This window comes from Gastrolobium bilobum, unplaced genomic scaffold (assembly GCF_033153095.1).
Source record: "Gastrolobium bilobum isolate Gb01-03AN ecotype WA unplaced genomic scaffold, APGP_CSIRO_Gbil_v1 utg7295, whole genome shotgun sequence".
Taxonomy (NCBI): Eukaryota; Viridiplantae; Streptophyta; class Magnoliopsida; order Fabales; family Fabaceae; genus Gastrolobium; species Gastrolobium bilobum.
In genome coordinates, this window is record NW_026898317.1 from 171,027 (window position 1) to 190,023 (window position 18,997).

Sequence of the window (18,997 nt, forward strand, 5' to 3'; positions counted from 1 at the left end):
CTCAACCCTTGATAACCAAATGGTCTCCTCTTTTCCCTATAAATAAGAGGCTAAGTCCTCAATCAATTATCTACATATTTTATACTCCACCCTTGTTCATGCACCAGGAAGAGGATTTCTATTTCGAAAAGGTGGAAATTATCTTTTGGAAGCGTATCTATTGCTGATCAGAGACCAACCTCTGATTATTGTATGTTCCTTTGTGGGAATTTCGTACTATGAGTAAGAAACAAAATGTGATAGCTTGGTCAACTGCAAGCGTGAATTCGAGCTATCGCTCAAGGGGTTTGTGAACTTCTATAGTTGAGATTTGAGAATCATACCAGACAATCGCAAAATAAAATTTGAAAGACCTATAAAGTTATTTGGTGATAACATATTTCCAATTTAACATGACATAACAAAACACATCGAGATCGATAGCCACTTCATCAAGAAGAAATTGTATAGCAGGATGATTACTACTCCATATATCCTTTCAAGACTTCAATTAGTTGATGTGTTGACCAAGGGACTTTCCTCTGAGAGATTTCAAAACCTCACTAGCAATCTAGGATTGGAAGATATCCATTCACCAGCTTGAGGGGGAGTGTTGTAAATATAAAAAAAATAATTGTGTAATTATGAAGAAGGTTATACTTACAACTTATTTTTGCTTACAACCGCTTTTTTATTTTTGGATCAAAATCAAATCAACGGTTACAAATAACATCGAGAGCCCATTGATTTGATTTTGATCCTAGGATAAAGAAAGTGGTTGGAAGCAAAAATAAGTTGTAAATATAATTTCTCCCTGTAATTAATGTAGATTTGTTTTTCCCTTTTATTAGACAAATTATGATAGGATAGATTATAGGAAAGATGTATCACATATAATAGTACGGATTTCTTTCTTATTTTTCCCCCTGGAATCATCTCTTTATTAGGAAGGTAAATAATCACACTAGTCTATATACGGTAAACCTCTCGACATGAATAATCAAGAAATAATATCCTTTTTTTCAAATTTCAACTTACTCATTTGTCCTTGTGGTGAAATTTCTGCTTTCCTGAGAATCGATTTCTTAAATAGTGCTTCTATGAAAAGCATTACTATAAAGAAACAATGTTGCTATTTTTTTTTCTGCTAACTTTTGCTTCCTGGGAGAAGGATCAATTGTTTGCTTCCCCTTAATAGCGGATTTGCTCTTTCTGCTGTTCCACATCTGTCACATAAATGCAATTCCACTGATTTCACAGCAGGGCCAAACAGGACAATTATGATGCCTTTTGCTGTTGAACACTCAGATTTTCCATAACCAAGTTTGTTGCATGACTTGAAGAAATTCTACCATGAAAAAATAATTGTTTTTGATCTGTTACAATTTCTTTTTCTATTATAAATTTCTGAAGGCACTTGTTTGAGAGCATTTTTTGTATAATGTTTTTTGAATTGGTGGATTTCATCCTTCATTTTTTTTTCAGGTCGATCCTGAGAATAGCCTCTCTCTTAAACAAAACCCTGCTATTTATACACAAGTTCTGAATGCTGCCTCTAGAGGTTTGCACAGGTATGCTGGTGAATACATTTTGGGGATATTCTGAGTTTATTTTGTTACACTAGAGGACAGGTTGTTGTCAGTTTTATTTTTATTTTATTCATTACATTTTTTGCTTGATAAAACTGTTTTGGATTGGCATGCTAGTGTCTGATGTTTTTGAATTTGTATATTCAAAACTATTTGGTTCATGAAATAGATAGTTCACTATTAGTCTTCATCCCTTTTGACTTTGTCTTCATTTCAGTTGTTTCCAGAATTCACCTTTTTTCTTTTTCTCAGTCTTTGTTGAATGTTTGGTCGATAGTTGATGATTGACTCTCATCCCTCTGATTGTTTCATGATGATTTTCAACCAGTCAATAGAAACATTTCCATTTATATATGTTTCCAAGCTTCCAGCAAATGCAGTGGAAGAGACAATACTTATACTGATACCTTTAGTCTAGACACTGTCTCTTTCTAATACTAGTCGCGCTCATGCTCTATATTTTACACGTGAAGTATATTGTTGCTTATAGGATTGAGTTTCTTTAGTTTTTCCCTCGTAACTTGTTTTACTTGTTCCTTCTTTACTGGTATTCGTTTTTTTTTGACAAAATAAATCTGTCGACACCTACCTCATTTATAATCTTTTAAATTCAGAACGGGAACTGTATTCAGTCACCTTTCCATATCTGTGGCGACTGAACCTGCCACAGATGATTCCATACTTTCACTGCTAAGGGTTTTCTGGCCCATCTTGGAGAAAATATTTAGCTCTGAGCATATGGAGTCTGGTAATTTATCCATAGCAGCTTGCCGAGCTCTTTCATTAGCTATTCAATCTTCAGGTTTGTCTACTTTCTTTTTGGACATATTTGTTGACAGTTCACGGGTTCCTCTCAGGAGAATATGTTATTTTATTTTATTTTATTTTTTGAATGTGCAGGTCAGCATTTTGTGACATTACTGCCCAAAGTGTTGGATTGGCTTTCGACAAATTTTGTTTTGTTCCAAAGTCATGAGTGCTATATAAGAACCGGTAGGCTCTTCTTATGCTTTCTCTTGTTCATTTAATACCCGATTACCTATATTCTGAATAACTTGGCACTATAATGACTTTGGCAAAGTACTGGTACATGAACCCTAATTTGGGATAATAAAAAATAGTGATTTTAGCTGGTATATACTGTAAAGAACCAATTCAACCTAAAAGCTTAAGTTATTGGGTGGGGCTACATTAATGGTTTTATATATCTCAACACGCCCCCTCACACGAGAGCCTACTGGGCTTGAAGGGTGGACAATGTACAGGCCCACCTACTTGTGCGAACAAAGAAATTCCACTTGAAAGAAAGTGGGGGGCGGTGAGGATTGAACCCGGGACACGAGGCTTTGATACCATGTAAAGAACCAATTCAACCCAAAAGCTTAAGCTATTGGGCGAGGTTACATTAATGGTTTTATATATCTCAACATATACATTAACTCGTTTGGATGGACTTGTAAACAAAGGACTTTTTATGCCTTGCTTATTTTAGAAGTGTTTTTTGCAAAAGCTCTCTATTTAGATTTTAAAAAAATATTTGATTTTTGAAATTGATTTCCAAAAAAGGGAGTCACATCTTATCACTTATCATAATGGCCAAATCCGTAGTCAAATTGATTTCTTCATGGCTAGAAGAGAAGATAGAAATTCTTGTGTTGACTGCAAGGTCTACCCTGGAGAGTGTGTCGCTACGCAACATAAGCTGGTAGTTCTAGAGGTTCGGTTCAACAAAGTACTTAAAATGAGGAAGAGGGCTCAGAATCCAAGGATAAGATGGTGGAAGCTAAAGGAGGAAAAACAATTAGAGTTCAAAGAAAGAATGTTGCACGAACGACCATGGGAGTTTGTTGAAGGAGCTAATGAAATATGGAATGAGATGGCTATGTGTATCCAAAATGTGGGAAAAAGGGTACTAGGAGAAAGTAAAGGAATTGGATTCCATACAAAGGAAACGTGGTGGTGGAATGGAGAGGTGCAAGAGGCAATTAAACAGAAAAATGAGCTTTAGATCTTTGCATAAAAGTCCCAATGATAATAATTTGCAAAAGTTTAGATTGGCGAGAAAAAATGCAAAGAAAGCAGTCCGAGAAGCTAGAGGTAAGGTTTTCGCTGATTTGTATAAAAATCTTGGGAATAAGGATGGTGAAAAAGGTATATACATACTTGCAAAAATGAGGGAAAATAAAAGTAAAAACCTCACCAAAGTTAGATGCATCAAGGATGAAAACCAAAAACTTTTGGTAAGAGATGAAGATGTAAATGAAAGATGGATGAACTACTTTAACAAACTTTTTAATGGGGACGGTGATAAAAGCGAGGTGGGCTTGGAGGATGCTTATGATGATCTGAATAGAAGATTTGTACGCAGAATCAATACACATGAAGTCAAGGAGGCTTTAAAGAGGATGAAGACTAATAAAGCATTGGAACCCGATGGCGTACCTATTGAAGTGTGGAGGGGCTTGGGAGAGGTGGCAATAAATTGGCTGACCAATCTTTTCAATAAGATTGTTCAAACAAATAAGATGTCTGATGCTTGGAGGAAGAGTGTGCTTGTGCCTATTTACAAAAATAAGGGAGATATGCAGAATTGTTCTAACTGTAGAGGCATTAAGGTTATGAGCCATACTATGAAGTTGTGGGAGAGAGTTATTGAACATCGTTTGATGAGAGAGACCAAGGTTTCTGTAAATCAACTTGGATTTATACTAGGAAGATGTACCACAGAAGCTATTTTCTTGATGCGTCAATTGATGGAAAGATATCGAGAAAAAAAGAAGGATTTACATATGGTGTTCATAGATCTTGAGAAAGCATACGATAGGGTCCCAAGAAAAGTTTTATGGTGGGTTCTTGAGAAGAAAAAAGTACCATCAAAGTATGTAAATGCAATCAAGGATATGTATGATGGGGCTACTACATGTGTGAAAGCTTGTAATGGAACATCAAGTTATTTTTTTATTACAATAGGTGTACACCAAGGTTAGGCTCTGAGTCCTTATCTCTTTGCCTTAGTGATGTATGAACTAACAAAAGACATTCAAGAGGAAGTGTCGTGGTGTATGCTTTTTGCAGATGATATTGTGCTTATTGACGAGACCAAAGACGGTGTTAATAGGAAACTTGAATTGTGGAGAAGCACTTTGGAGTCTAAATGTTTCACGTTAAGCCGGAGCAAGACTGAGTATATGAAGTGTGAGTTTTCTCTGGTAAGAGATGGAGATCAAGACCCCGTGCATCTACTTGGTCAAGAGGTACCCAAGAAAGAAGCCTTTAGATACCTTGGATCAATTTTGCAAAAAGGTGGTGAGATTGATGAAGATGTAAATCATAGAATCAGAGCAGGATGAATAAAATGGCAGAGTGCATCTGGGTTTTGTGTGACCGCAAAATTTCCCTTAAACTAAAAGGAAAATTCTATAGGGCAGCAGTAAAGCCTGCAATGTTATATGGAGCTGAATGTTGGCCAGCACATAGGCAACACGAGTATAAAATGAGAGTAGCAGAAATGAGGATGTTAAGGTGGATGTGTGGTTATACGAGGATGGATAAGATAAGAAATGAAGATATTCGACGAAAGGTAGAAGTAGTACTGATAATTGAAAAGATGAGGGAACATAAATTGAGGTTGTTTGGGCATGTAATGAGACGGTCCCTGGATGCTCCTGTAAGAACAAATGTTTGTTACCAAGAGCTCGACACAAAGAGAAGTAGAGGTAGACCGAAATTTACATGGGGAAAGGTAGTTAAACAAGACTTAATGGAGTGGGATATAAATTGGCGGACGGTGTGTCTTAGGACGGAACGGAGAAAAGCTATAAGCAGGGTGGAAGGTTAAACCGTTGTTATTCCTATGTTTCAGATGGTCCTTTTTTAGCCATTTTCCTCTTCAATCCCCCCTCTCTTTCTTTTCCCCTTCTTGTCTTTTATCTTATTTCCCCCTTCTCCAATTTATTTATTTTTATTTTTTATTTTAATATCCTCTTATTTATTATTGGGTTCATCTACCATCGACCTCAATTAACTTGGGTTAAATGTGCTGTTGATGTTGATATTGATTTGATTTTTGAAAAAAATATTTGGCTTTTGACTTCTGCTTTTTTTAGAAGTTAAAATTTTTAGCTTAAAAAAAAAACAGGTTTTTAGCATTTTTTCTGCCTTCTGTTTTTTTTTTTTTAAAGCAGACATTCAAACGGATTTTGTAGTGAAAAGTGCTTTTTTTTCTTCTGAAAAAAGCAACTTTTGGAGAGAAAAAAAAGCTCATCCAAACAGTCTGTAAAACTTTTTTCCATGTGATTACCAATAAAGAAAACATCATTTGATAACATGACAATTTATTCCAGGTTTGTGGACACGCCTTTCGTTATGTTTTTGTAGGACAATCAAACATATCCCTCATCATTTAATTGAAGACTTGAACTTTGAACTGAAATTGCATATCTTTTGCATATGGTTGTTTAGATGTTAGGAACGTGATTTTATGCATCTTATCCTTGACAGTGGGGAAGCAACTTTGGGGTCAAATCCTTCCTCACATTGGCATATGGGAAAGGCGTTGGCCTGACTACTACTTTTATTTTTTTGGGTTAAGGCTAATCCATTGAATTGTTCTATTGGCTAATTAAAGTAGAATACTTATTAGTATATATATAATTGATTATTGTATATTGTGTCTTGCAAACCTTGCTATCTCCATTCTTATGCAAGTTTTATTTAGTTTTTTTTACTTTATATGTTTTATAGATTTTTTTAGTCATTTGTTTATATTGTCATGAGGGCGAGTCTTGGAGCAGCTTAAGGTTGCTCTTTGTGACCGGAAGGTCTAGGGTTCGAATCTTTGTTTTTCTGCAAAAATATAAGGGTAAGGCTGCGTAGAATCAACTTTCACTCCTGCCCTCGCAAGTTGGGGAAGCTTGTGCATTGGGATTTGCCCTTTATGTATTTATCTCGTTGTATGAAGGCACACAAAATGAGGATTTTTTTGTTGATTTCACATTGTGATAATGTTGTTGGCTCCTCCTGGGTTGTTGCAACGAACGGTTTGCTATTTCCTAACTCAAATATTATTTTTCAGCTTCCATTGTCATTGAAGAATTTGGTCACCGAGAGGAGTATGGACCTTTATTTGTCACCATGTTTGAAAGATTTACCCATGCAGCTTCTGTAACGGCTCTAACTTCCTCCTACATATGTGACCAAGAACCTGACTTAGTGGAGGCCTACACCAATTTTGCATCCACATTTATTCGCTCCTGTAACAAGGTTTTTTCATTCTTTCTGATTTTTTTCTTCTGTTTATTTGATGGGACGGTGGTCCAGATTTCTTCAGTGTGGTTGAAGAAACTGGTTGTGAATTGTCTTATTAATATTTTGATTAGATTTATTTGCTGTGGTAAAAATGAAGACTGCATATCTTTACCAGTTAGATGATGTGTCACAGGATGCCCTTTCTGCTTGTGGTTCTCTTCTTGAAGTTTCTATCCAAAAAGCATCTATATGTTGCACAGCCATGCACCGTGGAGCAGCTCTGGCTGCAATGTCATTTTTGTCTTGTAAGATATGTCTTTATTGCTTTTTGTTGTTGTAGTCTCGATATTTGTTGCCCAGGTAAAGTAATCTTCAATTGCAGCTTGAGTTTAATTGGATATCTTTTAAAGCAATACACAATTTTAAGTTGCAAATATTAAAAGTAAACCATATCTTCTGTGTGGGAGAAAGGATATGAAAATTAAAGTATAAAAATCTACAAAAATGAAGTTATCATGAATGGTTTATGAAAATCATGTAACTAAACCAACTTTAGGAATAAACCGCAGCATTCTACTAAGTTCTGATTCATGGTTATCAAAATTGCGTTTTATATTGTAGGATCATGTGATCCTACGATTTTTGATCCAAAAATGATCCAATTGAAAGTAGGATCGAGATGAAATGGGATAGTATGAGATCGAAGGGGAATCCCACTGTTCCAGCGTTTCAAAGAAAAAACAAACCCAAAAACTTCTGGCAACCAAACCAGTGACCCAGAATAAACTAAAAGGTTAAAAAACTAATTTCATACGAGTAGAAACCCTAATTTTGCGATTTCCCTTTCGTTTGTGATGCCCTTCTGTCTGCAATGTGCGACCGTTTCTGCAATGTGACCTTCTCCTACATTCTGTAACTGCTGGTTCTGTGATGGTTTTGCATCTTCTGTGACCTTCAACTGGGTTCTTCTAGACTTCTACCGTTTATCTTCCATCTATTGTTTTTATTTTAAACTGGGTTCTTCTGCTGACATTCTGTAACAGCTGGTTCTTACTTTATTTTCTTTTTTTATTCTTCCATCGTTTGGTTTATGTGGACTTGGTTTACCTTATTATTTTTTATTTTTTTATACTCAGCCACGTGGTGTCAAAAATGCCCAATGCCCATAACTCAAAATACCCCTTTAATATCTTGACTAAAAATGTCCCTAAAAGTGTGAAAACTCTCTTGTAATCGTAATTTGTAAGGAGCTGTTTGCCATTCATTCCATTGGATTTAAAAATATTATTCTCATGTTACATGAGAGAATTTTTTTTTCATGCACTCACAAATTAAGGGTGGGGCCCACTTATATTTTTTCTCTCTCCTCTCTCCTCTAAGTTGTGAGTGCATGAGAGAAAAATTCTTTCATGTAACATGAGAGTAATATTCCCCTTACTATTTTAGCTTTTCAAGTTTAAACGACAAGCGAATTTTGAATGGGAAAAATTTCAAATTTAATATGTGCTTATATATCAATGTAAATATGCAATTTGCATTCTTGTATACATTTAAAGTTTTTTCATGCATAAATATTAATTTTTATAGGTAATTTAAATATTATTTTATATGTATAAATATTATTTTTGATAAATTCAAATTAAAAATGTAAGATCTTACTATCCATGTCAATCCCACGATATACGATCTTGTTACCCCCTTCCGGTCTTAAGTAAGATTTCGATCTTAACAACCTTGGTTCTGATACAACGACGTTAACTTTTGACTTTGTAATTGCCTTCTTATTATATGTGCAGTTGTGCACTTAATCTTGTTTTACATTTTAACTGTAGTTTTATGGTATTTTGGTGTAATATTGACCAGTTATTCTATTTTTCAAGAGTATATTAGATGTCTTAGTTTTTTGCTGATTACATGAGGTTGATTGACTCTCATTTTCCTGACTCTTCAGGTTTCTTAGATGTGGGCATTGTCTCGTTTTTAGAATGTATGAATTGTATTGTTGAGGGATCATTCAACACCACAGCCATTCATGTCATATCTCACAGTGGTGAGGGGCTTGTATCTAATGTGGTGTATGCTTTACTCGGTGTGTCAGCAATGTCACGGGTAAGTATCTCAGCTTTCCTTGTAAATGAATTGCTTTAATATTCTCACGAGCAAATAATGTAAGTTTAAATGATGAAATGGAAACAAAGGGAAATGGTAAACGACGGAGATATTGATTCTGCTAGGATGAAGTTCGGCTACATTATTATCTTCAAGAAATAATTCCTTGTGGGACCTTCCTTTTTTCCTCTAATGCATATAGACATGAATCTTTATTTCCTGCCAAGGTTTTCCTAGTTTTATGTTTTTCCGTGCAGGGTCTTTTAGTCAATTAGGGCTTTAACATCTGGTTTTATTGAGGGGGAAAACAGAATATCTTATATTCCTTCTATGATTCACAAAAGCAAGAATAGGACTAAGCAAAACAGTTTACATCTAAAAAATATATTTTCAGATCCTCCTGTTTATTAGTTTTGGTTGGTTTGGCAATATGCAGATTCATCCCTCACTTGAAAGTTGAAAATGATAACTACCTTTTTCCTAACCATATTGGTGTCTTGATGTGTTCATAACCCAAAAGTATCTGATGGGCCAAGTTTTTCCTGTATTCCTTTCTCCCTTGCCATCTTCCTAGCTTTCTTTGTATTTATTCAATATTATTTGTTCTTATAGAAGGGGGCGAACCAGAGCAGTGATAAAACTATTCCTTCATGACTGAAAGGTCATGGGTTCGAATCCAGGAAACAGCATCTTTGCAATTATGCAAGGGTAAGGCTGTGTACAAGGATTTCCTCCACCCCACACTCGCTAGTCGGGTTTAACGGGGAGTGGTTTATTTGGTTTTATAGCCTAATACATGGAGGCCTTTAGTTTTGATTGATACACAGTTAAAAGAGTTGTTCTTTTACATGATAGGTTCACAAGTGTGCAACAATTTTGCAACAACTGGCTGCAATTTGCACTTTATCTGAAAGAACAACGTGGAAGGCTATACTTTGCTGGCAAACTCTTTATGGATGGCTACAGTCAGCGGTCTCTCTCTGCCTTGCCTTTTGCCTGCATATGTAGTTATATGTTGCCTTTAATATTTGTTATTTTGTTTGACTTGTCCTATATGGAAACCAGCAGTTAGGATTGGATTTTCTTCTAAAATTCTTAATTTCATGAGACTTAAACCTGAACTTATTCATGGATCCCTGTTAAAGAGATATAATATAAAATCATTAAAGATCCATCACTTAACAACTTGAGCTTTTAGGTGAGATGATTATTTATCATGGTATCACTTGAATATAAAATAATATATTGTGTATTAAACTGATACAAAGAGTTACAATATATAGAGACTCTAATGGGCTTAAGTAAGAAGCCCAGACCTAATCCAAATCCTAAATAGGAAAAGAATATTTACAAATAAGAAAGTAATCTATACAAATCTATACATATTATATTTCCTATTCTAATAGTATCAAAGCCAAAGTGATCATTAGGTCACGAGTTTGATCTTTCCCGCACCTCACTTTCTAGTGAAATTAAGTCAGCACAAGGTGAAATAAAAAAATTTGGCCTGTGCAATATCCACACTTCAAACCTAAATGACTCTGGCATGAGAGTGTGTGTTAGAGAAATATAATATAAAATTATTGAAGGCCCATCACTTAATAGCTTGAGCTTTTAGGTGAGATGATTGTTTATCAATCCCCTCCCCCCCAAAGAGAGTCAGGTGCATCTGTTTGCAGTCAATTGAATAGGCTGCAAACAGTGAGGCGTGTAATAGGTCAATTCATCCAAACTCCGGCTCATTAAACTTGAATATGGCCTAGTGGTCTGCACTTATGAGTCTAGGAAAATTGAGCTGAGTGCCAAACACCAGCTAGCTTAGGCAAATTGACTTTTGAAGAATGGGAGAATAACCAAGCCCAAAGAGGAAGGTAACAGTTTGGGCTATGGAAGAATCAATTATTTCATTATGTGGTGGTACTATTGGTTAACAAAATTTTAAGTGGAGTTAATTAGATTACTGTGGTTAATTTGTTATTAGATCTTGCTTTGAAATGGTTGATTTCGTCATAGACTTGTTGCTGGGCTCTTCCAGCTCTAGTTTGGTATTCTCCCTTGAAGAATAGTCAACTTTGACCTAGGACATGAGCCAGATTGAAAAATTGGGTCTACATGGTATATCTGTCATTTTTACGCATCCATAACTTTTGTTTTTTGTGTAGAGGTTTATACATGAATTAAAAATCTGGGTTTAATGCACCATTTTGCTGACATTTGGATAAAATTACACACAACACACAGTTCGTATTTATATGTGCCTTATGAACAGACTAGTCGAGTGCTTTGAGGCTCAGGCTTTCTTTGACTAGACACTGTCAAACTTGAACAAAGCCTAACTTGAGCTGTGAGCCGTGAGTGGTTTGATTTACTTCCACCTGGACTTTATACAAGCCTAGCTAAAGCTTGGTTTGTTATGATAGTGATAAAGTTATCAATAACTACAAAACTTTGTAATTTAATCAGTGAAAGGATATTTCATAAAATGTCTGGCAAGAAAAAAGTTTAGTGCTGCCTGAACAAGATGTAATGACTTCTTAATTTTTAAATAAAATAAAGCTAAGGGAATTGGGGATCAAGATATGCTGACATATTCTTATGTATGCTTATGCTAATGTGCATTGTTATGGAACTGTTAACCATCTGCTCCATGGGGTGTGTGTTTGTGTTGTCTGATGCATCTTTATCAGTAATTGCGATGTTTTAAAACTTGTTGAACAATGTAGGTTAGTTGGTTTCTAGCTCAATTACGTACTTACTGTCTATTTGGCCATTTTGATTGTATTGATTTGTGGCTTTCATTTCTTTTTCACCAGTGTCCCCTTTGTGCTCAGTTTGATTGACAAATTGAGTTTACAGGTTCAGGCTGTTCCTGCTGAGTACCTAAACCATGGAGAAGCAGAGACCCTAGTGCCACTTTGGTCCAAGGCCCTTGCTGATGCAGCCTCTGATTATCTTGAGAGCAAGAACTCTGATGGATTAAAGAGTAATTTCGGGCACATGCAAGGGAAGGGTGGGAGAGTTTTGAAGCGTCTGGTTCGGGAATTTGCTGATGCTCACAGAAATATTCCAAATCTAACTTGAGAACTGCATGAACATGTTACATTAATCGTTTAACTCGTGTTTCAGCATGCAGGTTCAAGAGTTGACGAGGCACCTTGTCTTTTCCTGACGGTACCTGTATCATTTATTGTAAATTGATGAGGTATGTATAGTTGCGGCTTTGGTCAACTCTGCTGCCCTACCATTTAAAATGCCTCCCATTTTTCATTACTATTTTTGAGTATTTATGTCCTCTGTACAGAATATATCCACAATTTTGGCCCTAAAAAATCAGGTTAGGAAAGATTCCCCCTTCTCTTCCCCTTGTCAAATTGTACAGGATATCCGTGAAGGAACATCCCCAGATTGAATTAGAGATTCTGAAGGAAAGGAAATTAATGACATCTGTAGTCACGTTTTCATTGTACCGCATAAAACAACTTTGAATAATTATAATAATACTGGTTATTTTTGTTGTTAAGTATAATAATTTCGTGGAAAAAATAAAAAATGAGTAGATGAGACTAACAAAATAACTATTATTCGCACGAGAATAATTATGCATTTTCTTGTAAGCTCAACTATTAAGCTGAAACGCAGTCAAAGAAATTAGTGATACAAATAAAACCAGGCTGTCTTATATTTTGAAATTAGATGATCAATTACAGGAAAAATAAAATAAAAATAGGATCAAATAATTTGTTTCTTCTCCATTTTACTGCATTTGTACAGAAGGATATGTAAGTATTTATGATTTTATAGGGAGAGATTATGCTTATAACTTTTTTTTCGTTATAAATTCTTACAATTATTTTTTGTTTTATTAGATCAAAATTAAATCAACGTCTCTCCTTTAATGTCATTTTATAATTGTTAATTTGATTTTGATTCAACAACTATAAATATAATTGTAAGAGAAAAAAAATTGTAAATATAATCTCTCTCGATTTCATATAGTGTAACTATTAATGATTAGAATGACGACTTAGATCGAATATCATAAAATACATAAATAATATGTTTAAACAAATTGATGTCTTTTCTTATAAAAGGAAAAAAAAACTTATTTAATGAAACAACTAACTTATATTCTTTGCCAAGAATTAAATAAACTCAGTTGTGCGTAAGTCACAGCTAGACTCTTGTAAAGGATATTTTCCTGAAGAATGTGGAGATACCATGTTGGTAATCAATGAAGAGCATTCTTAACCCCCAGCCAAATCCATCCCAAAATCATCTTTAACCGTGTGTGATTATTGTCCCAATTATTCTTGAGTTAATCACTTTCTAAACAAAATTGCAAACATAAATAAAAGTATAATTTTTAAACTTAATACAAATTAATAAATGGGATAAATATCTCTTACAACACGAAATAAAATTATCTCCTATAACTTCAAAACAAAGTTATTTGTTGTTTGAAAATAAAAATATAGGGTAAAATTTATGGTACATGAGGAAAGAAATTTTTTCAAAATACCTTGAGTTTTGTTTTTTTGTAAACCCAAAATTTGAGATTATTGAAGATAACTTTATCCCGTGTTATAGGAAAAATATTTTTCCTTAATAAATATATTGAAATCCCCCTTGCGGGAACTAAAAACAAAAGCTTAAGAAAAGGGTTTTGAAGAGTTTATGAAAATCCCTCATTCCATTTTCATCGTTTTAATAAACCGCCAAACAAGAGAAATGTTTAACCATTAGCCTTTTCTTTTCTCTTCTTCATTTTTCCTAAGTCTCCCACCGAAACAAATCAATCATCTCTAGTAGTTTCTAGTTTGATTTTGATAATTTAGAACATATTAAAAACTTAGGATTTGAAATTGTTCTCTATGGAATTATTTATGTCTATGACTTAGTATTTAAATTTATAAAACTCGTATTAGAGGTGTTCATCAACCGATCCAAACCGATTCAAACCGCAAAAACCGAACCGAAAAATCAATAACCGAATAAACTGAAAATCGAAAAATTGAAAACCGACAAAAAACCGCAAATTTTAATTGGATTGGATCGGATTTTGGATGGATTGATGAAAACCGATCCAATCCAAACCGATTCAATATATTAATTTTTCTCTACTTACTTGGTCATTTCCTCAATCATAGCCCAAAAATTTCTAAACCTAAGACTCATTAACTCATCAACTAATCCCAAGAAAAAATAGTCACGTCTTATCAACAAAATTTAATCCTTGTAGAGCTTCATATCTCATTGCAAAAAAAAAATAACTATAGCATCGTCTATTGATATTTTTGTATTTCAATATTTTTTTTACAAAACCAATATATACAAAAGATGTTATTTGCACAATAATCATAAAACTAATTTTAGGATATTCAAAAAACCGAAAATCGATCCAATCCAAACCGAAAAAAATTGGATTGGATCGGATCGGATTTGAAAAAAAATTCAAACCGAATGGATGATTACATAATCAAACCGAAGGGATTGGATCGGATGAGTTTTGCTTTTAAAACCGATCCAATCCAGACCGCGAACACCCCTAACTCGTATCATCTTTTTTTTTTTTATATATCTCGTATCAGTTTCTAAAAAAGGACTAAATTTAATTCTCAAAATTAAGTTGCATACATAAATAAATTTAGATGTTAATATAAGTAACAAATAATTCTAAAGGCTAAATTTCCTTATTTGCCAATAAAATTTGTCTAATTATTATTAAAAAATAAGCACGAACAAAGTTGTGGCTCACAATGAAAGAAGGAGTAAATTTACAATTGGCGTAATAAAAAGATATTAGTTGTTTTGTATTAGTATTGGAAAAGCTTCTTTATCCTAAAGAAATAAACTAGTTAATTTTTTTTGGTAAGCAGTTAACAATTTTGGTAAAGAGAACTTATTAGCAAATTGATAACTTCGGTGACTAATTTGTATAGACAAAAGAGTACTTATTTTCACACTGTTACAAAAAAAAAAAAAACACTTTCAATCAAAGCAACACAAGTTACATTTTTCAGAAACTAAATTATATATTTAATCAAGAAAAAAGTATTGTATAAAAGAAATGGAATGTACCAAGTTACTAAAAAAAATACTTAAAAGAGGCAGTTAGCGGTTCAAATTTGAATGTATCTATTTTTGGTTTTTAACCCACAAAAGAGTGATACATGTGGTATTAAAAAAAAAAAGCTAACTAGTCGCAAGACCTCGATAACTTTAGGTAGTGTTTGGTAGGAGTTATCTTTGAAGATACATAGCCATATGAGATTGGTATTCTATTTATATCATGTTTGGTATAAGACATTAGAATATTTTACCAGCAAAGTTATTTGCCCAACATTCGATAGTTACTTGTAAAATGAGACCAAATACATTGTGCAAGAATACTATTTGGGATGTGGTATTTGAAGATGACCGGGGAAATGGAAAAAAGAGCAATAAATTGCCGACAAAAATAGCCTCGATTCTAAGGGTTATTCACATTCAAAAATTATAAAAGGGTTGTTTTGGTCATTTAAACTCATTTTTCCATTAATATTTTATCTTTAACCAAACATACACTCATAAAATTTAACCCAATTTTTCCGATAATATTTCAGCCTACCAAATAACTTTTTTTAAATTTTCTTACCAAACTTGCTTTCCCACCATATTCCTAATAATTATATTTCCTTGGAAAAAAAAGCTTCTCTCTACCAAACGCCCCTTAAGGCAAATTATACTCTTATATTGCTAGAAAAAAAAAGTTATCTTTTATCACCTATTATAATTATGTACTTCGGGGGAGTACATAATTATAATATTAAAAATAATTTTTTTTCTATCTCTTCAAAAGTTGTGGGCTGACGTAGAGAGAAAAAAATAATTTTAATATTATAACTATGTACTCCTAAGCAATGTTATTAAAATCGGCCGGTCATTGACCCGGTCAAGGTACCGAGTCACTTGTTGAACCGCATGACCCGGTGATTATATGTAAATCTATAATTTATATTAAAAAATTATAAATATACTCAAATAGCTGAAAAAATATAAATTCTAAATATTTTAATATAAAAAATAATAAATTATTATTGTCCAATAAAGGATCAAACAAACATATAATGCTTGTGATATTGATGTTTCAGGTTCAGTAAACGACATCTCTAATTATAAATCAAATCAAAATTACCTACATAGTGCATAACTAAGAAAATATTAGTATTGTAGGTACATAATTTATGTAAGTCAATAAGTAAAAGATCGCTCAAATATGTCAATTATGATTATTATTTTTTGGAAATCTTTTCCTTTTTGGAAATATTTTTTTAAATAAAAACTCGGGCCAGGTTACCGATTAACCAACTGGGTCACCGGATTTCACCAAAACCGGCCGGGTCGCACCAGGTCTAGTACTTGGCCAATCCAATGTGATAACTGGACCGGTCAGATGATCGGTTCACCGGGTTCCGAGTCGACTCGGCCGATCCAGTTTAATTTTTACAACATTACTTTCAATAGTACATAGTTATAATGAGTCACATAAGATATATTTTTTTCCAACATGAAAAAGAGACCCTAACTTTAATCAAGAAACTTTTGAGGTGAGGTAAGTTCAATATCTCGAACAATAATTAATCTAACACCCAATGGGTGTAAAAAAAACTTTTTCAAGATAACAAAAATGCGCCTTAGGAGTCATATTCTTATGGGTTTTATTTTTCTGCAACAGTTGAGAGAATAAATATCTTCCACTGAGACAAAAAATTGAGACCCACTTTTTAAAAAAAAAAAAATAGCATGCAAAATGATGTGAGAGCAAATGCAGAAAGCTTTATGCAGTTGATGAGCAACGATTTTCTCTATTATTATTTACGCTTACAAAATTTGAAAAGGCATACAAGCTTGTATATGCTGATAAAAACAAGAAATTTAAGCCAATTAGCCAAGTGAGATCTATTAAATATATGTGAAAACTATTTTTGTTTTTGCTGTTAAAAAATTTCTCTGTTATATTTATATAAAAATGAATGAGTCCATTAACATTTTTTTTTCTTTATAATGGGATACGCCCACTTTTATATGAGTGCGGCAGAAAAAAAAAATTCTTACAATAAAAATAGAAACATTAAATTCTAAGTATATAATGATTAGCGAGTGAAAATTGAGCAAGATGTGAGAGACTGGTTGAATAAGTTATATTTCACAAGCTCTTAAGAGCATAAAACAACAGTCAAATAAAAATAAAATAAAAAATTAGAATTCATAATATGAGGTAAATGAAACACTTACAAAGATAGATCATAGTAAAAAATAGTCGGATCTGAATGAAACACGCGGGGTGAATTTTTTATCACATATACTCAGCAAGCTATAAAAGTATATATGACTAAATGATATTGTCTAATTTTTGTAAACATTAAAATAAAATCTTTTTTTTTTTGCTATCCAATAATGTTAGCCAATATTGTTACCATATTATTAAAAATTTAACTCAAATGCTTTAAATGATATAATAATGTATAGTTAAATGATAAAACAAAACATATTACAATCTGATCAGAACCATGTACATCTAGGCTAACTATGTGATCTTCCTTTACACAAATAGTTTAGTGCAACTTTGATTTGGTGCAGCTTTAACTCATGAGTCTTAACTGGAATAAGTTGGGAGGTCTATCTGCAAGACACTCTGATGGTCAAGTCAAATTTGGTTCAAGTAGGTTTATTCATGTAGAAGAAGATGTGTACCTTTTGGTTAACACATGTATTTATAGTTGAGAGATGATATGCTTCATGGAGAGATATGGAGAGAAGAACATCTTCGTTAGTTGCAAATGGTGAGGCGGTAAGCTGTTTTCATTGGTCCTTGTGGGTGGCTTGTGATAAGGTTCTGCTGTAATTCCTTGGTGATGAAGTTTGCTTGGCAATGAAGTTGCGGAAGGCACATGGCTGAAGTAGTATTTGTTGACCAAAGCTTTTCTTAGTGATGAAGGTTTTGAATGTGAGCCCCATATTAATATGGGCCTTGTATTTATATTATTAATCCATATCGGAAGCCTCTCAGCTCGTTGCTTATGATAAAGGCATGAGTAGCAAGATGTATAAGTTCGCGGGATGATTTATCTGCTTATCAACCTGGGAGATTCATTTCAGTGTGCTTTTATTTTGCACTATGGTCTGTACTTTGTTGGTGCTTCAGAGTTTTCTCAACAATATTTGTATCACCTTGCATGTATATTTCATAATTCATATATTTGAGTACCTTGACATTTTGCATGCTCTTGGTTTTGATGTCGCTTGTGTTTGTTTTGATGTCGCTTTTGGGCGAGATGGCTGGAAGTCTTTTGGGATCTTGCCATTCGGGATTTTATGTCGCATAATTGACGTCGCTTGGTTTGTACTTGATGTCATCTACAAACTTAAGGTTTTAACTAGTTAAGGTTTTACCCTTAAGATTTTCTCCAGCTTAAGGTTTTAAACACTGAAGGTTTTACCCTTAAGATTTTCTTCAACTTAAGGTTTTAACCACTTAATGTTTTACCCTTAAAATTTTCTTCAACTTAAGGTTTTAATCAGTGAAGGTTTTACCCTTAAGATTTTTTAAACCTAAACTTAAGAGCTTTAGATACTGGTGGCAGGTTTAAACCAGGATCATATATCTCGCTTGTGCATTAGAACCTGCAATCTGTATGGATCTCAAAGAATAAAGTCATATCGCTCAAGAATGATAGCTTCAAAAAGATTTGTTCAAATCAGTTCAAGATCATTCATAATAACTTTGCATATATCAACTTTAAAATTTTTTAAGTTTTTTGCGTTCCAGGCGAGACTCATGTCTTCGCCTTTCGTCATTCATGGATCCCTGCAATCTCTCATGGATTTCAAAGCAGAGACATTTAGGATAAGTTCATGATAATTTAAGATAAGTCATATATAATTTTGCAGATATAAAACTTTCGAAGTTTATGTGCATTCCCAATGAGATTCATATCTTCACTGATCATCATTCATAGATCCCTGCAGGCGAGATTGATAACTCATATTTTATTACACTTATTTGTTACTCTTGATTAGTATTTTTAGGATTT

The 18,997-nt window shown here is 33.6% G+C and overlaps 1 protein-coding gene across 4 annotated transcripts in view; it reads left to right on the top strand.

Moving 5' to 3' along the window:
• The window catches only part of LOC133314850 (transportin MOS14), a 39,677-nt gene extending 27,258 nt beyond the window's left edge, over positions 1–12,419 (top strand). For 3 of the 4 annotated variants that reach the window (XM_061516378.1, XM_061516381.1, XM_061516379.1), the window contains 8 exons: positions 1,465–1,550; positions 2,183–2,370; positions 2,469–2,561; positions 6,643–6,830; positions 7,009–7,120; positions 8,767–8,924; positions 9,780–9,896; positions 11,781–12,419. In XM_061516378.1, coding sequence (XP_061372362.1) covers positions 1,465–1,550; positions 2,183–2,370; positions 2,469–2,561; positions 6,643–6,830; positions 7,009–7,120; positions 8,767–8,924; positions 9,780–9,896; positions 11,781–12,005 — 1,167 coding nt within the window. In that variant the 3' untranslated portion in view covers positions 12,006–12,419. The remainder of the gene's footprint in view (positions 1–1,464; positions 1,551–2,182; positions 2,371–2,468; positions 2,562–6,642; positions 6,831–7,008; positions 7,121–8,766; positions 8,925–9,779; positions 9,897–11,780) is intronic. The other variant, XM_061516380.1, reaches the window with a different exon arrangement.
• Positions 12,420–18,997: the final 6,578 nt, after the last annotated feature.